The sequence below is a fragment of the Mya arenaria genome, chromosome 3 (genome assembly GCF_026914265.1).
Source record: "Mya arenaria isolate MELC-2E11 chromosome 3, ASM2691426v1".
Lineage (NCBI taxonomy): Eukaryota > Metazoa > Mollusca > Bivalvia > Myida > Myidae > Mya > Mya arenaria.
The window spans coordinates 41158151-41183601 of record NC_069124.1 but is presented as its reverse complement, the minus strand read 5'-3'; the positions used below and the strand labels follow the sequence as shown (position 1 = coordinate 41183601).

At 37.7% G+C, this 25451-nt stretch overlaps 4 protein-coding genes across 4 annotated transcripts; all 4 read left to right on the top strand.

The window, feature by feature from the left end:
- The first annotated feature begins 123 nt into the window (after positions 1 to 123).
- On the top strand, positions 124 to 6110 carry LOC128226023 (monocarboxylate transporter 13-like). The gene is made up of 5 exons (XM_052935922.1): positions 124 to 678; positions 4365 to 4508; positions 4779 to 5570; positions 5791 to 5841; positions 5989 to 6110. The coding sequence occupies exons 1-5, from the start codon at positions 462 to 464 to the stop codon at positions 6108 to 6110; spliced, it is 1326 nt and encodes a 441-aa protein (XP_052791882.1). The 5' UTR covers positions 124 to 461.
- Positions 6111 to 6321: 211 nt separating this feature from the next.
- On the top strand, positions 6322 to 8394 carry LOC128226567 (monocarboxylate transporter 13-like). The gene is made up of 3 exons (XM_052936509.1): positions 6322 to 7060; positions 7280 to 7330; positions 7485 to 8394. Exons 1-3 carry the CDS (start codon positions 6799 to 6801, stop codon positions 7604 to 7606), a joined length of 435 nt encoding a protein of 144 aa, XP_052792469.1. The 5' UTR covers positions 6322 to 6798; the 3' UTR covers positions 7607 to 8394.
- A 138-nt stretch (positions 8395 to 8532) lies between these two features.
- On the top strand, positions 8533 to 19862 carry LOC128226565 (DET1 homolog). Its single transcript, XM_052936508.1, has 5 exons — positions 8533 to 8937; positions 13104 to 13968; positions 15748 to 16227; positions 16475 to 16622; positions 18648 to 19862. The coding sequence occupies exons 2-5, from the start codon at positions 13122 to 13124 to the stop codon at positions 18841 to 18843; spliced, it is 1671 nt and encodes a 556-aa protein (XP_052792468.1). The 5' UTR covers positions 8533 to 8937; positions 13104 to 13121; the 3' UTR covers positions 18844 to 19862.
- Positions 19863 to 23593: 3731 nt separating this feature from the next.
- On the top strand, positions 23594 to 24950 carry LOC128226022 (octapeptide-repeat protein T2-like). The gene is made up of 3 exons (XM_052935920.1): positions 23594 to 23612; positions 24170 to 24356; positions 24656 to 24950. Exons 1-3 carry the CDS (start codon positions 23594 to 23596, stop codon positions 24948 to 24950), a joined length of 501 nt encoding a protein of 166 aa, XP_052791880.1.
- Positions 24951 to 25451: the final 501 nt, after the last annotated feature.

The window sequence follows — 25451 nt, the reverse complement described above, 5'->3', positions numbered from 1 at the left end:
CTGTATAAGGCCATTTATCTAGCTATGCACTACTGATAAAATACAATACAAAATTTAACCCGAAGACATAGAACACTGCTTGCATACTTATAAATCAAAACGATCACTGAAGTCGTGTGTGAATCGAAGTAAAGCGAACGGCTGTGCATTATTTATGGTTTTGAAAGGCTTCTAAAGTATATATTTGTATTTGTACCGCATCAGAGTATTTATTATTCCGGGCTTCAACCTTTGGTGACAGTAATGTGTTTGGATAATATTTCAATAAGATATGTGAAAGTATGAGTTTACCAGGTCGAACGTTAATGTTAAATGCAAAAACTATACATGTTGTGTTGATAACAAAATATGTAGCAGAGTTCCAGAATAAGCCGTGTATATGAAAGGCGTATATTTAGACAGAAGGTTGATGTCTTAAAAGATTAACATTTGAAACAGTGCGTGTTTAAAACAACAAATAAATGTTTGATTCAAAGGAGGACAACTTGAATTTTAGGGACATCGACAGAGGCTGGGCATGGATAGTTTTGATAGCGTGCTTTTTCTCATTCTGTATCCTTGGTAACGCCCAATTTTCTGTGGGGATCATGCATGCAGCCCTTTTAGAGAAACATGGAGCTAGTTTGGCCGTCACATCATGGGCAGGAGCCTTGCATGTGGCACTGGTATCACTAGCAGGTAGGCTCGGTAGATTCGTGTTCATCCATGTGGCACTGGTATCACTAGCAGGTAGGCTCGGTAGATTCGTGTTCATCCATGTGGCACTGGTATCACTAGCAGGTAGGCTCGGTAGATTCGTGTTCATCCATGTGGCACTGGTATCACTAGCAGGTAGGCTCGATAGATTCGTGTGTGGCACTGGTATCACTAGCAGGTAGGCTCGATAGATTCGTGTGTGGCACTAGTATCACTAGCAGGTAGGCTCGGTAGATTCGTGTGAGGCACTGGTATCACTAGCAGGTAGGCTCGATAGATTCGTGTGTGGCACTGGTATCACTAGCAGGTAGGCTCGGTAGATTCGTGTGAGGCACTGGTATCACTAGCAGGTAGGCTCGATAGATTCGTGTGTGGCACTGGTATCACTAGCAGGTAGGCTCGGTAGATTCGTGTGAGGCACTGGTATCACTAGCAGGTAGGCTCGGTAGATTCGTGTTCATCCATGTGGCACTGGTATCACTAGCAGGTAGGCTCGATAGATTCGTGTGTGGCATTGGTATCACTAGCAGGTAGGCTCGATAGATTCGTATGAGGCACTGGTATCACTAGCAGGTAGGCTCGATAGATTCGTGTGTGGCACTGGTATCACTAGCAGGTAGGCTCGGTAGATTCGTGTTCATCCATGTGGCACTGGTATCACTAGCAGGTAGGCTCGATAGATTCGTGTGTGGCACTGGTATCACTAGCAGGTAGGCTCGATAGATTCGTGTGTGGCACTGGTATCACTAGCAGGTAGGCTCGATAGATTCGTGTGTGGCACTGGTATCACTAGCAGGTAGGCTCGATAGATTCGTGTGTGGCACTGGTATCACTAGCAGGTAGGCTCGATAGATTCGTATGTGGCACTGGTATCACTAGCAGGTAGGCTCGATAGATTCGTATGTGGCACTGGTATCACTAGCAGGTAGGCTCGGTAGATTCGTATGTGGCACTGGTATCACTAGCAGGTAGGCTCGATAGATTCGTGTGTGGCACTGGTATCACTAGCAGGTAGGCTCGATAGATTCGTATGTGGCACTAGTATCACTAGCAGGTAGGCTCGATAGATTCGTGTGTGGCACTGGTATCACTAGCAGGTAGGCTCGATAGATTCGTGTGTGGCACTGGTATCACTAGCAGGTAGGCTCGGTAGATTCGTGTGAGGCACTGGTATCACTAGCAGGTAGGCTCGATAGGTTCGTGTGTGGCACTGGTATCACTAGCAGGTAGGCTCGGTAGATTCGTGTGAGGCACTGGTATCACTAGCAGGTAGGCTCGGTAGATTCGTGTTCATCCATATGGCACTGGTATCACTAGCAGGTAGGCTCGATAGATTCGTGTGTGGCATTGGTATCACTAGCAGGTAGGCTCGATAGATTCGTATGAGGCACTGGTATCACTAGCAGGTAGGCTCGATAGATTCGTGTGTGGCACAAGTATCACTAGCAGGTAGGCTCGGTAGATTCGTGTTCATCCATGTGGCACTGGTATCACTAGCAGGTAGGCTCGATAGATTCGTGTGTGGCACTGGTATCACTAGCAGGTAGGCTCGATAGATTCGTGTGTGGCACTGGTATCACTAGCAGGTAGGCTCGGTAGATTCGTGTGTGGCACTGGTATCACTAGCAGGTAGGCTCGGTAGATTCGTGTGTGGCACTGGTATCACTAGCAGGTAGGCTCGATAGATTCGTGTGTGGCACTGGTATCACTAGCAGGTAGGCTCGGTAGATTCGTGTTTGGTACTGGAATCACTAGCAGGTAGGCTCGGTAGATTCGTGTGTGGCACTGGTATCACTAGCAGGTAGGCTCGATAGATTCGTGTGAGGCACTGGTATCACTAGCAGGTAGGCTCGATAGATTCGTATGAGGCACTGGTATTACTAGCAGGTAGGCTCGATAGATTCGTGTGTGGCACTGGTATCACTAGCAGGTAAGCTCGGTAGATTCGTGTGAGGCACTGGTATCACTAGCAGGTAGGCTCGTTAGATTCGTATGTGGCACTGGTATCACTAGCAGGTAGGCTCGATAGATTCGTATGAGGCACTGGTATGACTAGCATGTAGGCTCGATAGATTCGTATGTGGCACTGGTATCACTAGCAGGTAGGCTCGTTAGATTCGTGTTAGGCACTGGTATCACTAGCAGGTAGGCTCGATAGATTCGTATGTGGCACTAGTATCACTAGCAGGTAGGCTCGATAGATTCGTATGTGGCACTAGTATCACTAGCAGGTAGGCTCGGTAGATTCGTGTGTGGCACTGGAATCACTAGCAGGTAGGCTCGATAGATTCGTGTGTGGCACTGGTATCACTAGCAGGTAGGCTCGATAGATTCGTGTGAGGCACTGGTATCACTAGCAGGTAGGCTCGATAGATTCGTATGTGGCACTGGTATCACTAGCAGGTAGGCTCGATTGATTCGTATGTGGCACTGGTATCACCAGCAGGTAGGCTCGATAGATTCGTATGAGGCACTGGTATCACTAGCAGGTAGGCTCGATAGATTCGTGTGTGGCACTGGTATCACTAGCAGGTAGGCTCGGTAGATTCGTGTGAGGCACTGGTATCACTAGCAGGTAGGCTCGATAGATTCGTGTGAGGCACTGGTATCACTAGCAGGTAGGCTCGATAGATTCGTATGTGGCACTGGTATCACTAGCAGGTAGGCTCGATAGATTCGTATGTGGCACTGGTATCACTAGCAGGTAGGCTCGGTAGATTCTTGTTCATCTTATAATTGTGAAGAATGTTCATGACGTTGTATAACTCCACTCACTGTTTCAAACTCGTTACCTCTTTCACCAAGATTACCAAAAAATTGTAGCTGAATGTAAAGGCCGAGGACAATAAAACACAGAGAAATGGCCACTCGTTTTGTGTACTTTAAACTTGTACCATAAGAGGTGTAATACAATCCACAGCAGAACTACTGAATATATTTGTTCTAAGAATTTTCATTCCTGAAAACATAAACACGTATCTTCGTTAATAGATAGGTATGTAAAAAAAAAGGTCTTTGCTGATAGCAACACAATTTGAATTTGAAATATTGGCAGTGTTTACAATGGCTGAGAGATAATGACCCTGTAGCTGATGTATGATACAAAATCAGAACATGATATTCTATATAAATAGTTTATCTAGCAGCGCCAATTATATTGTAACGTTACGTTGTAGGCGGAAGTACGTTGATGTACTTGGTTGGTAGTATGCAAATTGGCATAACCAGTTCTCCGTGTGGAGTTTCAGGGCCTAAATATATATATATATATATATATATATATATATATATATATATATATATATATATATATATATATATATATATAAGACAAGTCGACCCCTTCACGGTCGAGCATGCTTTTCTCTGAAGGAATCTGTTGGCCTTGTTGGCCTCGCACGTTATAATATATAACTCGATAAAGTTGTCCTATTTTCATCTTAAGAATAGTTTGCACACTTAAATAATTTGCTTTATATATTTCCGATCGTTTTAGGATAAATATTGGCCAATCAATAAATACTTCGGCGAACTTGAACCAAACCAAATACTTGAAAAGTTTTATACAGTTTGCTGCAGTTTTGTATCAAAGAGAGGATACAATATCTTTAATGAATGCGTTAAATCCTATATCTTTAAGGTGACTCGATTGTATATGTGTTTTTCAGCGCCATTGTCGACGCTATTATTAAACCGGTTCAATTGTCGACTTGCCATGGTTATATCGAGTCTGCTTTACGCACTCGGTTATATTTTGACTGCATTTTCGCCTCATATAATCGTGTCGATTATATCCTGTGGGATAATTGCCGGTGAGATATGCTTGCTTTCACATAAGAGTACTAATTATTGTATTGATATAAATCAGACACAAATGGAGTTTTAAATTATTTCAGAGACTCTTAGCTTGCAAATGATATCACACAACCCCCTGTCATATGAGTCACGCTTTGTGACGTTTTTACTCATTACTGTACATTGAAGATAAAAAAATTATAAACATACATAGTTCGATTGAACATGACGTACACTATGTGCAGAATGTACAACTGATGATGTCAATGTTTTGTTCTAAATTCCAGGAACGGCTGGAGGTATCGGTTATACAGCGACCATTGTGGCAATCAATTTCAGTTTTCGGAAACATAGGAATCTGGCAACTGGCATTGCACACATAGGAATTGGTCTAGGGTCTTCGGCGTTCGCCCCGTTGATGGAGATAGCAAGAAGCTACTATGGGACTTCAGGCTTTTTCTTCATCGTTGCTGGAATGAACTTGCATATGGCTGTATGTGGAATGGCATGCTTTCCAAGCCAGCTTGAAAAACATATACAAATAACACGACGTGTTGATGCTTTAAAGAACGATTATGCGACCAGTTCTTGTCTTAGTAATGTTTGTCAACCTTATGCTACGATCATCAGAAATAGATATGTGTGGTTACTTTCCATTTCATTGTTCTCGTACTGTTTAGGAATATATCTTGTCGGTTTACACCTGCCTTCTTTTATTGCCTCCAAAGGATTTTCCGCCATCCAGGCTGCATCCCTGATTTCTCTAATGGGATTTTTCTCGGCATTTGGGAGATTGACAGCAGGTGTTCTAGGAAACATGGAATTTGTGAACGATATGACAGTGTATGCTGTGCCGCCTCTCATATTATCCGTTGTCATCTTTACGTATCCGCTGTTTTCCAACGCTCTCGCTGGACATATTGCATTTGCTGTGATCTTCGGACTCCTTTTTGGGTCTCTGTTCGTCATGTACCAGTCGGTGAATGTTCATTATGTGGGAATAAAGAACTTGTCCGTGGCATTAGGAGTGGAGTTTATGGTATGTGGAATTGGTGGAATAATTGGACCTGTTTTAGCCGGTAAGTTTCCTATATCCTTCAACCTGATCAATTTAATTTTATAAATGAAAACAAGTGGAATTAAGATAGAATTTGATGTTTTACTGAGGACAAATAATTCGTGTTTAGTGAAACTAATATTTAGTTTTTATTATGATGAATCCGTCCATCCTATCATATCATTCATATCTAAATATCATCAGTATCTTAATTCTAGTCAAAAAGACTTTATTTAATGCAGGACTGCTAATAGACATGGGAGGGTCGTATGAGCTGTCTCTTCAGCTTGCAGGTATAACATCACTTGGACCTTATCGTCGAAAAAATAATTGCAACATTAGTGACATAATTAGTATTGACTTTTTGGAACAGTATTTTATATTTTTATTATTATTATTCCGTTTCTCATGTTTTTTATCAATGTATCTATTTCTTACAGGCGTTTTTATTCTTCTTGCCAGTATCACAGGTCTGTTGACATTGTGTTTCAAACCCACAAAGACGCCAAACGTTATCTGCTCCATCGACGACGCAGAGTTATCAATGAAAACGAATGAGTGACACACACACACACACACACACACACGCACACGCACACGCACACACACATACACATATATATATATATATATATATATATATATATATATATATATATATATATATATATATATATATATATATATATATATATATATATATATATATATATTATACATCTGTTACTGTTCATCCCTGCATAAGCCGGTGCTAGGGCTGGGACAGTGTTGCATTTACTCGTATCAGTATAGGGAATCAACAGTTACAATCAAACCGACAGGACTTTATATGCATTGTGTTCTTTTAATGCTATCTCTATGTATTTAAAAACCTGCCTACATCAAACAAGGCCTGGGTACATCAAACTATAAATCTTGCATATGGCTGTATGTGGAATGGCATGCTTTCCAAGCCAGCTTGAAAAACATATACAAATAACACGACGTGTTGATGCTTTAAAGAACGATTATGCGACCAGTTCTTGTCTTAGTAATGTTTGTCAACCTTATGCTACGATCATCAGAAATAGATATGTGTGGTTACTTTCCATTTCATTGTTCTCGTACTGTTTAGGAATATATCTTGTCGGTTTACACCTGCCTTCTTTTATTGTCTCCAAAGGATTTTCCGCCATCCAGGCTGCATCCCTGATTTCTCTAATGGGATTTTTCTCGGCATTTGGGAGATTGACAGCAGGTGTTCTGGAAACATGGAATTTGTGAACGATATGACTGTGTATGCTGTGCCGCCTCTCATATTATCCGTTGTCATCTTTACGTATCCGCTGTTTGCCAACGCTTTCGCTGGACATATTGCATTTGCTGTGATCTTCGGACTCCTTTTTGGGTCTCTGTTCGTCATGTACCAGTCGGTGAATGTTCATTATGTGGGAATAAAGAACTTGTCCGTGGCATTAGGAGTGGAGTTTATGGTATGTGGAATTGGTGGAATAATTGGACCTGTTTTAGCCGGTAAGTTTCCTATATCCTTCAACCCGATCAATATAATTTTATAAATGAAAACAAGTGGAACTAAGATAGTATTTTATGTTTTATTGAGGACAAATAATTCGTGTTTAGTGAAACTAATATTTTGTTTTTATTATGATGAATCCGTCCATCCTGTCATATCATTCATATCTAAATATCATCAGTATCTTAATTCTAGTCAAAAAACTTTATTTAATGCAGGACTGCTAATAGACATGGGAGGGTCGTATGAGCTGTCTCTTCAGCTTGCAGGTATAACATCACTTAGACCTTATCGTCGAAAAAATAATTGCAACATTAGTGACATAATTAGTATTGACTTTTTGGAACTTATTATTATTATTATTATTATTATTATTATTATCCCATGTCTCATGTTTTTTATCAATGTATTTATTTCTTACAGGCGTTTTCATTCTTCTTGCCAGTATCACAGGTCTCATGACATTGTGTTTCAAACCCACAGAGACGCCAAACGTTATCTGCTCCATCGACGACGCAGAGTTATCAATGAAAACGAATGAGTGACATAAAAATATTTTATATACATATGTTACTGTTCATCTCCACATAAGCCGGTGCTAGGGCTGGGACAGTGTTGCATTTACTCGTATCAGTATAGGGAATCAACAGTTACAATCAAACCGACAGGACTTTGGATGCATTGTGTTCTTTTAATGTTATCTCCATGTATTTAAAAACCTGCCTACATCAAATAAGGCCTGAGTACATCAAACTATAAATAATAATGTGTGTGTTCATAGTATTGTACACGACAAAAATATTATAAAGGATACGACAGTCCCACATGCACCATCATATTTATTAAAAGTGTAATAATAAAAATCTGTCGCAATTGTATAATAAGTTTTATATAACATTTTAATGAGTACTAATACAAGAACGACACATGGCGTCTGAGCGTATAGTGGTGTATTTTCTGTTGTCTGTATAATTACGTACATGGGTTATGGATAATTTTCGAAGAGAACCATAACAATTTTAGTGCATTTTATAAGTTTCCATTTATTTCATTTGATAGTTCGAAACATATTCGATAGTATATATGTTTTATTTACTCTATTTTTATTTTGCTTTTCCTTCTGGTTTGTACAATGATGCATTCAGTATAAGACAATTTGCAGACATAGTTTAAAAACTTGAATTAACTTGCTTAGGCGAATTATGTCTAATGGCTGTCTTTGAAATGAATGCATCGTTCTTATTTAAGAGTTGTCAATGTTGCTCTGGCTTGATGCATTAATTTAGATGCAATTACTGTATGCGGTCGTTGAGTACTTGAAATTACTTTATCAGTTTATATGTAAGTTTTACTTCATTCTTCATTGTTTTTAAAATGATGCTGGCTCCGAGATGCTTATATATCTAAATTAGTAATTATTGACAAATGTTGGGACAAGTGTGATGAGATACAAACACAAACTAGGGTTTCTTGATTGTACAGTACGTCTCAGCTGATTTCGAAAGCGTGACAGATTTTTTTACCTATCTTATCAACAAGATATTTAAGATTTCTTCTTTAAATCGATAACGCCCTGAAGAATGTACAAGATAATAATATCATTTATTTTAAAAAACGAAATGTGTTTGGCTGGACACACAACTGGTTTGAAACCTTAACGCCATCCTTAACTATTATCTGGGAGTAGGATTGTTTTGGGGCCCAGCTAATATTCAGGACAGTATGAAATTTGGTAAAAGGGATGTAGCCGCTGCGCATAAGAGGTGTTCTGTAGCCGTGAGTTGTTCGGCATGGTATTTTAAAATCAAGAACGGTCACTCGGTTGGTACTATATTTATCGGCTGTCAAAAATAATAGATATCCAGGTTATATTAGTGTGAGTATGTTCGAGAGCTGTGTAATAAAAAAATATCAGTATACTTTTATCAGATTAAAACCATAACTATGTACTGTAATTCCTCACTCAAAATTTTGAACCTATAACCACTATGTTATATATTTCGGAAACAACACAATTTCGGATAAAACCAATATAGATAGATTAACTCGCGCATATTAAGTGTTATAGTTACATACAAAATATCAAATGTAGTTATATCAAAGACGGCAACAAAGAATAAGGAATAAAATCTATATTTTATCACAATACCAGCAAAAATAATATCTAATCTGGAAAATCATATATGACACTTTGTCTTTATCATGGGTGAAAGTTTTCTGTATTTATACGGAATTCAGTATTTTCAGTCTTCTCAGGGGTCATTTTTCCAATTTGTGTAAATCCAGTGAGTTTTTCAGGGGGTGGGGGTAGTCCAAATAATTGTACGTTGACGGATTTTTTTTAGATTTTTGTTATGGCAAATCCTTCACGTACAAATTGTTTAGTATCAAAAGTGGGTAGTTGTTCCGATCAGGATTCCGGGTTAAAGCATATAGCGTCTATAAAATATCAAAAAAACAAGAAATATTACCAGATAATGTTATGTTATATTAGTTCCTTACACAAAAAAATAAATATCCAACTTATAATTATGAGTTTGACGGCTTTTTTTCATTTCATTCTGTCAAAACATAACGATATATACATGAAGGGCACCTGCAGGCTTTAGGGCACAGTTTTAAATCGCTCGGAACATTTCGGCCATGGCCGAGTTGTTACAATTGTATAACGAGGTCTATCTCGAAGCTTTGTCGGAGGAGGCCGAGCTATTACGATTGTATCGAGTTGTTTCCCTTCGCATAATTGTTGTCTGTGACAGTCAACTTTCGTTTTATTGGAAAGGTAAACAACTTGTTTTAATGCACTAAATGCTTGTTTAGTGCAAAATAACATTTCACTTACATGGTAAAATATGAATATAACTCTTTATGATCAATTTCAACCATAAAATACTTCACTTAAAAAAATTTCAATATTTTTAAAACACCCCCTTTTTTTGCACATTCCCGTTTAGACGTTAGGGATTGGAAGAATCCCGTATAACACATCTATTATTTTAGACTAGGGGTGGGGGTACCCCATACCCCATCATCAACATCGTGATCTGCTCAAAATCAAAGACAAAACAAAGTTGTTAAATTTACTGGTTCCCAATTTGTTCTATAAATAGCGTTGCCAAGAGTAGTAAAATTCTGTCGGCGATATTAGCCGAAAATTTCCAAAAACAGTTGTTTCATTTCGTAAAAAAGCATTGTCATTCTGATGTTCTCCGAATAACCTCGGCAGTTTCCGCATCAACAAAAACTTGGATGGCGGAAAAAGCCGGTTTTCGCCGAGTATCCTTTACGACTTTTACGACATACCGAAAATTGGAGGCAAAAATAAACAAAGAAATAAATTGAAATACTGCTGTCAAAATTGAACAATGAAGTTTCTTCCTCATACATTACATAATACTAAAGAGTTGGAACAGCCTGCGAAAAAAAATGGAGGTGGCAATGGCTGTCAAAAGTTGATTCGAAAAAAGGCTTTTTGCAGTCTGTGTGGGAAAACAATCAACTATTTTATTGTATGAATTACAGAGTTAAATAAATTCTTGATTAATGAGTCGATTATTTTTAATATGGGTGAATGTCTCAAATGGCAACAATTTGATATTATTTCCCTAACTGTGTGGTCATTTCTTTAAATTCCAGCTAAAGCTCATTTCATTCAAATATGTAGCAAAATGGGAAAACATGACCATTGAGGTAATTTAATTTACGACTAAGATCGATTAAGAGCCTTTAATAAAACAGGACCTCTACTTTGGTCTATTATTAGCTATGTCGGAGTATTTTTAAAAAGACACACAAGTTATTCACCAGTCATTTGTAACCACGGCCCCCCAAGGTCCGGGGGTATACCAGGGATAATGGGCCAATACCAGGGGAAAATGGGCCGATTTTTTACCTTCCCAGTGGCCCTGTAGTGCCGCGTGAATGCGGTGGTTTTGTATTCGCGCTAAACATAGCGGGGAATGTGCCTTAATTAGGGTCCCATGAACAGAAATGAAAGTGCTGGATTGCTTTTAAAATTGACCTGTCATAAGATTCTATACAAAAACATCAGATTTCAGGGGCAAAGATAAAGGGTTGTCTTATAAGCCAATTTCCTTTAGTTGAGATGTAGACAGGAAAATACGGTAAATAGACATCAAGAGTCCATTTATGATTTTTGGTCTAGGAATACTTGTAGCATACATACTGCAATATTCTTTCACCATTTAGGAATGGGGCGGGAGCATTTCTGTTTCAGACAAATGCATCATTTTGACTAAAAGTGATTATTTCAAATTCCCTAGAAATTAACAAAAAAGCTTTAAAAATGGATAGAAAAGATAAAAGGATGTGATGAAGTTTGTTTCTTTGAGAAAACACCAATTCTTTCATGCACAAATGGTCTTGGTTGTCTAGTTAGTGCAGTGATAAGCCCGCTCGCTTCTCACTTAGGCAAACCAGGTTCAATTCCCGGCCTTGGCGCATATGAGTTTGGTATGTGGTCACCAAGCCAGACAAGTGGGTTTCCTCCCGGTTCTCCCAAAAACACAAGACCATGTATCGTGTAAAATTGTGCCAACGAGAGTGATAAATATAGTGTTGTAATACTCTGAAATCATTAATGTTTGTGGGACATTAATGTTCGTGGTATCATGGGTTGGGTGATCCACAAATTCAAGATCCCACGAAATATAGACCCTTTATTCACTTTTTCAACTGCCATGTTATGTACATACTCCAGTATATTCTTGACAGAGATCGCAATGTACATCGTAAATACCGAACTTACTTTATAGCTTACTATTATTGTTTTCTTAATATATCTGAACAAATAATAAACCGAATCAATTCATTGTGTTTTTTATGAAACAAATTACAGAAACACGTGCTTAAACGTGTGCTGTAAATGTAAATCTCCAGATTTACAAGATATGCGTGTAGAGTGTCGGTACTCGATTTTTTTATTTAATGAAATACTTAATGGATTACATTCATTTGATTGTTTGCTCAAATAAAATGCACCTTCTTGGTGTTTTTACAGTTAGCAAAATTCTGAATTGGCATGCAAAGACTTGTCTATTTATAACTTTGATCAGGGTGCATCTTCTTTTATGACGATGATTGACATAGGTATAGGCACTAATTGGCATGTCATATCACTATAGCGAGTGTCATTAACAGTTTGACGTAGAAGACCGAAATCACCTGCCCAGTGTGTGGAGATTATGCAGACGATTAAGGAGGATCGCAGTTTCGATTTTTTTTTCAAAAATGAACCACGAATTCAAGTACCCATGAAAATGTAAATTTTCGGAAAACTACGATATTTCATGTCAACGAATATAAATGATTTTGCAGTAGCTTATTTCACAATCACTGTACAATAAGTAAGTTTAAATTAAATTAAAATTGTCTTGGTGTCCAATTTAAACAGCCCCATATTGGTGAGAGAAGGAAACACTACCCCTTGTTGCTCTCTCAATGTTGAATGCATGGCAGAAATTATAAGCCTCGCTATTGGTCTGGATATTGACGTGTCAGGTTATTTTACAAATTGATATGACACATATTTAAACGGCTTTTAAATTAAGTGTATCTGACATCTATGGCACAATTGTTACAAAATTCAATGAAAATCTGAAAGTAGATGTGACGTGATGGACTAATGTGCTTGTCATTGCCCTTTTACTTTATATCAAATTCTAACAAAACATCAAATGAATCAAGAAATGCCTAAAGAACAGTCTGGTATAGCAATTAATGAACATGTAGTAACACACTTGTGAAAGTAAAAATACATTGGACAATATGTTTACCACATGTGTTCCGAATACTTCATTTTCTACCCGAATCCTGCATTACAAATAACATCAAGCCACTGTGCATGACTATGTACAGAATAATGCCAAATTATGAGTTTCTGCATACCCCGTACCAACCTCATATTATGATAAGTTCCAAGAACACCTAAAAAAGTCCCAGAATACTGTGCATATATTCTGGGTTTGAGCCTCATAAATCTGTAACAAAACACTGTGTAATATATTTTCCTCCTTTTTGTAGCAACCTCAGACCTAAACAATGAAAGCAGAAGTCGACGATGGAATTTCCCTGGAGTGTTTTCTGAAACCAAGAAGAATTGGGAATCAGAATGTTGTTCACAGACTCTATCAACGGGAAACACATTTGGGTAAACCTGGAACACAGTTTCACTGTGCAAGACGATTTTACACAAATGTATTCCCAAATTTTACAGTGGTAAATGTTGAAAAGCCTCCTTGTTTTCTTAGGAAGTTTTCACCCGATGGAAGATACTTCGTAGCATTCTCTGCGGACCAGACGTCTATAGAAATTTACAGTTTTGAAGGTTCTGCTGCGGCAGAATCCTTAATGAAAAATGTTAAAGGTGACATTGCTGCAAATACCTCAGATCCTAAGTGTTCAGACATCAGGAGCAAACTCTTTGAGAAATTCTTTAAATTAAGGTGCACAGCAATAGTCGCAACCAATGGTGGGCAGTTGAATAGAGAGTGTAGTTTATTTACTGACGATGGCAAGTTTGTAATTGTCGGGTCTGCCCAGAATGTTCCAGAGGACCCTCATCCTTTGTTTTTTGACACTCACAGAAACAATGAGGCAGTCAACGCTAGCCCACGATCGCCGCTGGAAGACTATTGTCTACATATTGTGGAACTCGAGTCTGGTCTTGTGTGCGATTACAGAAGTTTTAAATATGATAAAATATTTTTATCACACAATCAGGGACTTTATTTGTATAAGAACACGCTGGCAGTGTTGTCTGTGTTACAACAGACCATCCATATATTCCATGTGACATCGAGAGGGGAGTTCATTGATGTCCGAAGTATCGGCAGATTCTGTTACGAGGATGATGGTCTTTTCTTCAATTCATTCCAGGAATCTACAGGTAAGTTGATTCACATGATTTTGTGATTTTCATGATATCACATCAAGAGCGCTCCTGTAAAAAAAGTTTGGAAGTATATTACTCCCAAGAAATGAGCTAAAACTTAAAAATTTGATTCCTTGAAAATTCAAAAAACTTCCATATTTCGGGTAAAACTGCCAAAATGCACTCTTGCCGGTTTAAAATAATCAAAACCTGGTGAAAATTAACTTTTATGATCACGTTTTTAATCAGACTAAGTAAAATTAATTATTATAATATATACATGCATATGTCAGGGGCGTAGCTAGGGCCTGAAATACTTGTAGGCACGATGATGCTATGTGAGTTTTGGGACTTTTATATGCACATTTCACACACTCAATAATACTTGAAATGATAACAATAAAACCAAGCAATACACCCTGCACGCAGTTTAAATAAACACCAAACTTGCTTTCGTTAAAATAAAACAATCTTCAAGAGTTCTTCAAAGTGTTTGAGTAGCTATTAGTTTTTGTTTTATTTTTGGGTTATTTAAATCTATCGTTTTCCAAAAAAGTTGTAGGCCCGGGCCTACAAGGCCTATATGTAGCTACGCCAATGTATGTGAAGGTGACTGGTTATAGTGGCAAATTATTTGATTTTTAACATAATAGTTGCAAAATAGTGGCACAAATGGTTGTGTTTAAGAAAAATGAACTTCCACATTTTAGTGAAAAACTTCAATATTAGGTAGGGAAGTTCTTACTTACAGAATTTACTTTAAGGATTTAAATGTTCTTTCAATATCTAATGACTTCTATGAGGTATATTACTTAGAACACATCCGGGGTTTTAGATTTAATCCTGAAATCAGGATAGAGAGCTTTAAACTTCACAGACTATTGTGCAGTAACTGTCGTAACGATTGTTTTTGTTTGGACCTTTGCATCAGAAATAGTAGTGAGTACCTTGAAATTAAATGGCTTTGAAAACAATTTCAAAACGGATCTTATCCCCTTAACCCTGCTTTGGTTATGAATCCGTCCTACTCAAACAGACCCCCAGCAATTTCTCATGATTGACAATTATCAGCTGTAAGAACACCAGGCCCCTTGTATTGTAAGCTCTGCCAAAACGAAAGACAAACCTTATGTCATAAATTTCTGCATTTTAGCATTTAATTACTACTCTTAATAGTATTATCAATACTTAATAGGCCATTTTCTCTGAAATTTGTTGTTTTCTCACTGTGTGCAACAACAATTTCATTCAATTAAAAGCAATAAAAATTAAGATTACCAGTACAAGGCCAAATTAAAAAATATATTGATTTGTCATTTTTTGTCTGATGGTCGTATATATATTTGTTTTCCCTCTTTACTACAGATTTAAGAAAGTAGGGAAAAAAAACTACCTTAGGCTGTGGCTAGGGAAATTTCAAACAAACTGCCCCCCCCCCCCAAAAAAAAAAAACAAAAAAAAAAACAAACAAACAGTTTAGCAAACTACTCTTAATAGTATGTGTAGCTCATCAAAGACCATTTTCTCTGAAATTTGTTGGGGGTTTTCAATTCAATAAAGAGCAATAAAAATTTAAATTAAAAGGCCAAAATAAAAAAGAGTTGATAGTCATTTTCTGTTAAAAAGTCGTATATAAATTTTTAAGAAAGTACACTGTTGGTGTAAAAAAAACAACACAAACCTACCTACCCATACCTGAAACTGTAGATAGCGAAGTGTCAAACAAATTGTTGATTGTTTCTCACCAAATATCATATACATTTATATTCAATAATTCTTGTTTGATCATTTCAGGTCGCAGTGCACAGACGCAATATATGGAGAAAACAATGAATTCTCTTAAACACAGGTTACTGGTATTCTTGTACACCAAAGCAAAAACTAGCTGCTCTGCCTATGAACTACGCAAGTTTTACCAGTACTTTGAACAATTTGCATCGCTTAAAATGTGGAAAATGCAACTATTAGATGAAAATCATCTCCTTATAAAGTACGCCAGTGAAGATGTGGTAACTCTTAAAATTCCTGACCCAAATTCTCAACCCTCCTTCTTTGTCGTGTACAATATGGCGACAACGGAGGTTGTAGCTGTGAATGAGAACACGAGCGACGACCTGCTGCAGTTGTTTGAGAACCACTGTGACATGTTTCGTAACGCGACCCTGCATACTGTTGCTCATTTCACATGCTCGTCATCCAGCAACCTTTATGCAAGACAGATCCAGCAGCGATATAAACAGACCATCATAAATGCCAAGTTTGGTGGAAATACAGGTACAAATTATAAAAAATTAATATATAACATTTAGTGTGTAGTGTGTTACTTTATAAAAACATAGACTCAAAGTTCATATAAAGATTCTTCAAATTTCATTTTGACAATGACCATTACAGTCCATTAATGTTTATGTACATGAACCTGTCTTAAGAACTTTTATCAAAACTGCAATATAGGTACATGTAAAGTAAAATTGTAGATTAAACAGACTAATCAGTAATGTAATCACGTTTCTTAATTCAGAAGCTGTCAAGCGTTTGCTTGCCCAGTTGCCGATCAGTGCCCAATCGTATAGTAGCAGCCCCTACCTGGACCTAGCTCTCTTTAGCTATGACGATAAGTGGGTGTCTGTCATGGAGCGGCCCAAACCCTGTGGTGATCACCCTATTAGGTTCGTAGACAGAAATTTTCGATGTGGTGCATTGATTAGGCGTCACACCTTGGTTAAGGTTTTGCGTGCAAGCACACATAGGTTAATATCTCAGCAACTACTTGAGGTATTGCATTGAGACTTGATACAATGGTACTCAACCATCCAACCTACTCAATTAACCAAGTAAGATAACTCTACTTTGCATTTAATGCAAATAATAGGCCTTTATTATTCGACTTAGAAATTCTGGTTAAGGTGTTGTGTGCAAGCACACATTAGTTTGATATCAAAGCAACTACTTGAAGTATTTCATTCAGACTTGATACAATGGTACTCAACCATCCATGATCCAACCTACTTAATTATCCAAGTTAGATAACTCTAGTTTGCATTTAATGCAAATAATTGCCCTTTATTATTCGCCTTCAAAATTCTGGTTAAGATTTTGCGTGTAAGCACACATAGGTTAATTTTCTCAGCAACTACTAGATGTATTGCATTGAGACTTTATAGAATGGTATTCATCCACTCAACGTAATTGAATAACCAAGATATATAAATGTATTTTGCAAATGATTGCCCTTTATTATTAGACTTAAAAATTCTGGTTGAAATTTTGCATGTAACCACTTTTATGTTAATATCTCACCACATCATGTATTGCATTGAAATCTAATCTAACAGTGATCCATGCATGTTTCGCCAAAACTTTTCAATATTATACTGAAAAGCTGCGGAACAGTCGAGCGCGCTGTCTGTGACAGCTCTTGTTTTTGAATGTGGTACAATTTTAGGTTAATTCAAGACCAAGATCAACATCAATGACAATTCGATATAAAAAAAAAAAAAAAAAATGTTCTTGAACGTTATTATGCATAACTGCAGCAAATTGTGTAAAAATTGGATAAGTTGTCCACAGGTTATATTTAGGCTAGTTATAATGATTTGATTGGTTAAAAATAATTTTTGGATGAATATTGACCAATCACTGAATATTTTGGCCAACTTTATTCAAGCCAAAGATTTAACCAGTTTTATATAATTTGCTGCAGTTGGGGTTTAGCAAGGTTTTAAAAAGGACACTGTGCTGGTGCTGGGACAGAGGGACGGAGTGCCAAGGGGGAAAAGTCACATTGTTTAAGGCTGTGAAGAACTTAAACATTAATAATTTGACAACAACTGTTAGGAATTGTGTTAATTAAAGTAATACTAGTATAAGCTTTCAATTGGTAATTATGATAAGTTTGTATGTACAGAATAACCTCATTGGCTCAAACTCTTAGGGACCGGCAAAAATACCTCGAACCAAGCGGGAATGCTTGACTTCAGTTTAAAGAAATCGGTTCTTTACATTCAGTTTGAGCCAAGCGAGTTCAAGCCAACGGGGTTTGACTGCATTTATAATCATAATATAAGTAAAAACAAAAGAAATGTTTGACAGGCTTAATGCATCTCATTTTATTAAGTCAGAAGGGTGCCCATGCTGGTCTCCACGAGAGCAGAAGGGTGCTACCAAAACTTGGGGTGCAGATCTCTTCCATAACTCTTTAGCTAAAACCCTATGCATACTTGTGGCTAACCACATTAAAAAGTAACATGACACAAATTGTATCTCTGCACATACATATTGCAGGGCCTCCATCAAGAATTTGAAATTGGAAGTTTGAACTTCCGTGCCATCAATTTTGGAAGTTTATTCTCCCAAATATGGAAGTTTAAGTTTCTCGAACATCAAAGATTCCTCCATTATTGTAAAATTTTTCAAAATATAAAATAATTTGCAGCTCAAACATGGCAACCCCATAGAAGTCAGAAATGTATTCATACAATTGATTTAATTCAAGATGTAAAATTTGATTTTAACGCAAGGTTTTTATATTTTTAACTTCCAAGCCTTCACCTTTGGCAGTTTTCTCCTAAATTAGGGATTTTTTTGTACTTCAATTGACTCAATTTGGGAAGTTTTAGCCCATTTTTATACTTCCCAACTTCCTTTAATGGAAGTCCTTATATTAAATGATATAACTGATGTGTTATCTGCAGGTTCTATGCCAGAGACTCGGCTCTGCTTAAGTTCAAGATCTACGCGGGTGTGACAGGCAAGAACACCCAACCAACTGCCCGACGTCTAGTGGCCTTTACCTTCCATCCCAGCGAACCCTTCGCCATCAGTGTACAGAGAACCAACTCAGAATATGTGGTCAATTTCCATATCAGACATGTGTATGTGCCGAAATAGAAATACCTCAAAGTCAAAGCTAACACTACATCAACAATTGACAATGTTCCATGCCTAACATGATTTTGTGCTCCGTACATTTTATGCCCCATACCTGGTATGTGAACATTGACAAGATAAGTATCCTGTGTGGTGACACAATTCATGCTGAACATGATTTGGAGTCAGTAGCTGGATGTGAACATTGACAAGATAAATATCCTGAAGTGGTGACAAAATTCATGCTGAACATGATTTGGAGTCAGTACCTGGAGGTGAACATTGACAAGAAAAGTTTCCTAAAGTGGTGAAAATATTCATCCATGGCAAAGGTACTTGCTGAGCATGATTTTGAGCAAGTAGCTGAAGCGTGAACATTGACTAAATATTTCTGAGGTGGGGGCAAAATTCTTCAATGGACGAAGATAGATGAACCCTAAATGATCATAGCTTATTGCCAGATATGTGTTCTCCTAGAGTGTAGGGTACTTAAAGATCTATTGTGTCAATTTAGTTTGAAAAGGAAAATAGTCGCACAATGAATAGAATGATGTCATATAATATGGAATAATATGATTGTGTTTGTGTTCAGAGACATTTATTGAGGTGGATTGGGGATTGATTAAACAATGAAATTGATAGGAAGTAATGCAGTATTTTACATTATATGAGTGCTGTACTTGTTCCAAATGAACTGTACGTTATAATGTACAGTAGCTGATGTGTGGAATGTTATTGAACTACTGCAAGTTGTTTAATATTGTCATGAATGAAAAATTAAACAAACAACAACAATTATTAACTGATATACTGGTGTGTCCCTTGCTGGACAAGGGCATGTTTTAATTGATTCAATTAACTTGCAGTTAAACCAGTTCAATTAACATTTTCAAAAATGATAGTTTATTGGCTAATATACTGGCATTTCCCTTGCTGGACAAGGGCATGTTTTAATTGATTTAAGTTATTTGCAGTTAAATCAGTTCAAACTACATTTTAAAAATATGTTAGTTTTTTAAATTTGACAGAATAAAATTTGAATTCAGAATTCCAAATGAATTACATTTTAACTCACTTGGGCATGATTGCCTTACTGTGAGTATAAGGATCTTGGATGTCCATTGTCCATTCATCATTCATCCTTTTACTAGCAAGAAGCAACAATTCTGGCTAAATTTTGCTGCAACTTAGCGAGAATGATCCTCTGTAACATCTAGGACAAGTTTTATGCTTGGTCAACAACAAGGTCAAATCTAAGAAAAAACTTTATATTAAAACCGCACCGTCCGTCCGTCCGTGAGTCCGGCTCAATAACTCGTGTCCGGGCTGTAACTTTCTCTTGTATGGACAGATTTCAAAATAACTTGCCACATGTGTTTAACATACCAAGACGACGTGTCGCGTGCAAGACCTGTGTTCCTACCTCTTAGGTCAAGGTCACACTAAGTGTTTATTCACAATTGAATGATGCATATAAGGAAATAGAGTAAAGGTTGTCATGTCCGGGCTGTAACTTTTTCTTGTATGGACATATTTTAAAATAACTTGCCACATGTGTTTGACAAACCGAGACGACGTGTCGCGTGCAAGACCCGTGTCCCTCCCTCTAAGGTCAAGGTCACACTTAGTGTTATTCACAATGGAATGCTGCATAATTATATAAGGACATAGAGTATAGGTTGTCATGTCCGGGCTGTAACTTTCTCTTGTATGGACAGATTTTAAAATACCTTGCCACATGTGTTCGACATACCAAGACGACGTGTCGCGTGCAAGACCCGTGTCCCTACCTCTTAGCTCAAGGTCACACTTAGTGTTATTCACAATGGAATGCTGCATATAAGGACACAGAGTATATGGTGTCGTGCCTGACTGTAACTTTCTCTTGTATGGACATATTTTAAAATAACTTGCCACATGTGTTCGACATACCAAGACGACGTGTCGCGTGCGAAACCCATGTCCCTACCTCTAAGGTGAAAGATACACTTAGTGTGTATTCACAATGGAATGCTGAACATAAGAGTGTAGGTTGTCAAGTATGGGTGGTATTTTTTAATGTTCAGAGGCAATTTAAGATAACTTGCCATATGTATTTGACACGTAAAGGCAATGTCACATTTGCAAGACCAACTCTGTATTGTTGTCAAAGCGTACAGGATTTTCAATCCCATGGTAAAGGTTTTTGGCACATTAAGGCGACATGTGGTGTACTAAGAACCCCCTCTATGGTTTTACTAAGTACATCTAGTTTCATGTTGTGACATTCAGATCCACATTTGTGTGTATATGATACTCTGTTAGTAAGTCATTTCAGTATGGTTGAGTATATGCACATAGATGTCCTAACCGGGCTGTAATTTTGTCATGTATATGACAGATTTACAACAAAAACTTGGCACATGTGTTTGGCATATAAAGATTGTGTGTTGTATGCAAGAACCACATGCATACATCAAAGGTCAGTGTTTGATTTTTAACTTTTCATGTACTGACCTTGTCCATAGGTCAATGTCACATTCGGGGGCATTCGTCACATATTGTGACAGCTCGTGTTGAACTATCTAGAGGCCACGATTTCAAGGTGATCTCTATGAAACTTGATCATGTTTGTCAAGTTGAAATATTGGTCACATAAGAGCAAAAAGTATATATAGTACAAAATCAAATGTTTGAAAAAGCATGTCAGCGCTCGCGACGATTACAAGCCAAGTCATACCAACAAGAAGTCGTATCACATTTTCTGCCCATTATTGATGAAACTTTGTCGGAAGGTATTAACGCCCACGAAGTAATATTTCGCATTTACCGATTTTTTATAATTTAAGCTGTGACCAATAACATCATTCCAGATTTAATTAATTAATGTGCTCCGAAAATGGGGTTTATGTAGCATCTTGTCACTGTTTGGTCCACTCGTTTGCTCGTCAAACCGTTTTGTCCACGAAATTCATTAGCCACTGTCTTCTATTCCACAACACTTAATGAAAGGATATTTGTATATTGTCAGCATGTTTCTGCTCCGTTATTTATATTGCGTTATGGCCCTTTACCTTTACTACATACAGGTATATAAAATTATGTATAGTGGACTTTGAGCACCATTTTTGTCCGCACTGTTTGTTAGTTATCAGTACTGTTTTACAGCAACAGCTTAATTGGAAACTTTTGCGCATAATCGTCAGCATTTTCTAATCCGTCCAGCGCATGTGAGTTTGTTTGTGGTAACCAAACCGGACAAGTGCTTTTTCTTCGGATGCTTCGGTAACCGCCACAACACTAGACCACACTCGCGTAACTTCGTGCCAACAATGGTGATTAATATAATGCTGTAAGAAATTCTTTCACAACCGCTGCAAAATAAATAAGTCAAAGCTAAGCATCATCCCCCGATCAGAACATTGTTCCCAACCTAAGTCGTATATAGCATTTGATAGCTGTGTGAAATGTAGTTTATAATAAACACTGGTACTGTAACAAGAAGTTTAAATATGTGGTCTTCAAAACTGAATGTATGTTTATTTAGAATACAATTGAATTAGCATTGTAACCACACTAAAAACAAGAAAACTGAAAAGAACACGAGCATTCCAAACTTGACTGCATGTATAATTACAGCAACGTTGTTAATATTAATATCATAGACACCGTCCATCAGTACCTACTTAACTTTTATTTAGACTGGATGATATCACCTTTCAACTAGTTTGTTGTTGTAAAACTTAGTAAGCGATGCTTGAAGAGCACGCATAACATTTTATTCGTGTTTAAACATTTTCAACTTTTAACTGGTTAGATAACACGTCTGAAGCCCAAGTTTCTTTTACTCACATGTAAGGACATGCTTTCCAAGTCAGTCTGGAAGTTTATATGTCTGGCCACGACATCTTAATTGTTCCACAGCGCCGACAATTTGCACCGAAGGAATGGCTACCCACTTGGGAATCAGAGGCGACTCCATCAGCTACCTATTTCCCAGGAAGTCCCGCGTGCGCAGCTGACACTACTGCAATATTATCACGTGACAATAATGGATTTCCTCGATTATATTTATTTGTTGGCTAAGATCAACATGTTTCCTGAAATAAAATGTCCATTTTAAATGCTTTAAATAATGCATGCAAATGTCAAACTCGAAAAGTGATCTATCGGTTACAACTCCTCTGCTTCCGGCCAATCTGATACAGTGGTTACTTCCCTTGACTTGATTTCTGTTTTTTCTCGAAAAAAAGATAAAAAGGGTAGTTTCTTATTTAGAATATTTGGCACCCACCAATGACGTCCAGGCCCCTCTCCCTTCCCCAACCCCGTTAAATTGTTCGAGCGATTGGTAAAGACAATTTAGTTGAACGATATGCAAATACAACACCAAAATGCACAAACACTGTTCAGGACCCCATGTCACTTTTAGAACCTATTTCGGTTCACCACAAAAGTCATGGAGACACCCCTGCTCCCATCATAGTAGCATGTAGTGTTTGAAAATCGGACTTTATTTGCTATCGATAATCGAATCGATTCGGACCAAGCATTTCGATTTACTATCGGACAATAATCGAAAGTTCATAATATCAATAAGGAATACATTCTTTATACATTGTATCATCATGGTCATTTAAATGGTTTAACCTGCAATCAGTACGTGTGATGCTATAGTCATGCTTTTTGCAACAGTAAGTAAATTTCCATAACCCTTTTCGGTCTTTAATAACTTAACGAAAAAAAGCATAACAACACAACCCAAACTTAATAATTGCACATCAATTGCAAAATGATGCACACCGCATCAAGTGCGTTATCCTAGCATTTTATCCATGGAAAGCATATTAAATATATGTGAACAAGCCTATCATTCAATAACCTGTTAAATTGAACATGTTATAAGAATATCTTAATTTCATAAAACTTTTACAAAAAAGTAAATTTCATCCCAAATCTTGTATAATTATCTATGGCACACTAAAATAACAATTAAAATGCTTCGATTGTTTATCCTATGTACTATATAACATGTATAAGAAGAGTCATTTTGATAAGAACCTCAAAACTCCCTGCTAAAAGAAAAATTGTCATTACATGTTGGCGGTTATATAATAAGGTAGACACGGTTATTCTTTAATTCAAATAGTGTTTACTTAAGTTGTGACGAACTAAATTTAAGACGTTTAATTGTTGACATGCTTGATTCTGTCTATATTCGAAGTGTCTTTTACCATTCGTCTGGAGTTCATAAGTTATACGTGTATAACCCTTTACAAAATGTATGAAATAAAATGTTTTTCCGCGCCTCTACCTATATTTGATTGAAATTATGTAATTAAAGATAAATTGTAAATATAATATATAGGGGAGAAAGAGAAGGGAGAGAAAAGAGGGGAGAGGAGAGGAAAAAGTCTTGGAGATGAAGGGGAGGGAAAGAAGGTCGGGGAAGAGGGGAGAAAAAGAGAAGAGAATGGGAAGGGGCGGGAAGAAAGAGGGGGAGAAGACAGGGGGAAAAAGAAAGACAAGGGGAAGAAAGTAGGGAAGCAAGAGGGGTAGAGGGAATGGGGAGAAAGAGAGGAGAAAAATAGGGGGAATTGGGGAGGGGAAGAAAAAAAGGAGGGGAAGAAAAAAAGGAGAGGAAGAGGGGGGGAGAGAAGAGGGAAAAGAATAGGGGAAGAAGAAGGAGAGGAGAGAAAGAGGAGGGAAGAGAGAAGGGGAAGAAAGAGAGGAGATAAAGAGGGGGAGAGAAAGAGGGAGAAAAGAGGAGGGAAAGAAAACAAGGAGAGAAAGGGAAGGGGAGAAAGGGGAAGAGGATGGAGAGAAAGGGGAGGGGAAACGTTTGGGGGTAAAGAGGGGAGAAAAAGAGAAGAGAATGGGAAGGAGAGAAAGAGGGGGAAAAGAAGGGAAAAAGAATAAGGGACGAAAGAGAGGAGGGAAGTAAGAGGGGAAGAGAGAAGGGGGAGAAAAGGAGGAGAGAAAGGGAAGGGGAGATAGAGGGGGGAGATTTAGAGGAGAGAAAGGGGAGGAAAGAGAAAGAGAGGAGAGAAAGGGGGAGGGAAAAGAGGAGGGAAAGAAAGAGAGGAGAGAAAGGGGAGGGAATAAGATTGGAGGTAAAGAGGGGAAAAAAGAGGTGGGAGAGCATATGAGTTAGAAGGGAATTGAGAGATATTGGAGAAAAAGAAGAGAATGTGGTAAAGATATTGTTGGATGTATGAGAGAGATACAGGCGAAAGGTTGAAGTGACAGGGGGAAAAGAGCGAGGAAAGAGATAAGATGCGGAAGTTGAGAGGTTGAAAGCACATAAGAAAGTTTTTGAGACGTAAGAAGAAAAGAGGGGAGGGTGTGTAATGGGAAGATAAAGTGTTGGGAAGGGAGGCAACGATAAGAAAGTTATCAAGATTTTATAGATCTCGAAACATGTGCGACCACATACACATGTTCGATGGAGGCTCATAGAGCCAGAAGGAAAGACAGAAGAGAGGAGACAGATCTCGTACCATGCACGACCACACGTACGAGCGGTGGCTCTGGGAGCCAGGCTCGAGAACCAGCACAGCTAGTTCCCGTACAAATTGATCCAAGATTTGAAACCCTGTGATTTTATCATAATACAAAACTTGAAGGTTTAAATGACAGATTAATTATAC

Coding starts and splice junctions, on each gene's coding strand:
- LOC128226022 (XM_052935920.1), top strand. Junction 24,357..24,655: donor AAAGTAGGGAAGCAAGAGGG/GTAGAGGGAATG, acceptor TTGGGGGTAAAG/AGGGGAGAAAAAGAGAAGAG.
- LOC128226565 (XM_052936508.1), top strand. CDS start 13,122: ATGAAAGCAGAAGTCGACGATGGAATTTCCCTGGAGTGTTTTCTGAAA. Junction 16,228..16,474: donor CAAGTTTGGTGGAAATACAG/GTACAAATTATA, acceptor TTCTTAATTCAG/AAGCTGTCAAGCGTTTGCTT. Junction 16,623..18,647: donor TGTGGTGATCACCCTATTAG/GTTCGTAGACAG, acceptor TGTTATCTGCAG/GTTCTATGCCAGAGACTCGG.
- LOC128226567 (XM_052936509.1), top strand. CDS start 6,799: ATGGAATTTGTGAACGATATGACTGTGTATGCTGTGCCGCCTCTCATA. Junction 7,061..7,279: donor AATTGGACCTGTTTTAGCCG/GTAAGTTTCCTA, acceptor TATTTAATGCAG/GACTGCTAATAGACATGGGA. Junction 7,331..7,484: donor GCTGTCTCTTCAGCTTGCAG/GTATAACATCAC, acceptor TATTTCTTACAG/GCGTTTTCATTCTTCTTGCC.
- LOC128226023 (XM_052935922.1), top strand. CDS start 462: ATGTTTGATTCAAAGGAGGACAACTTGAATTTTAGGGACATCGACAGA. Junction 679..4,364: donor GGCACTGGTATCACTAGCAG/GTAGGCTCGGTA, acceptor TGTGTTTTTCAG/CGCCATTGTCGACGCTATTA. Junction 5,571..5,790: donor AATTGGACCTGTTTTAGCCG/GTAAGTTTCCTA, acceptor TATTTAATGCAG/GACTGCTAATAGACATGGGA.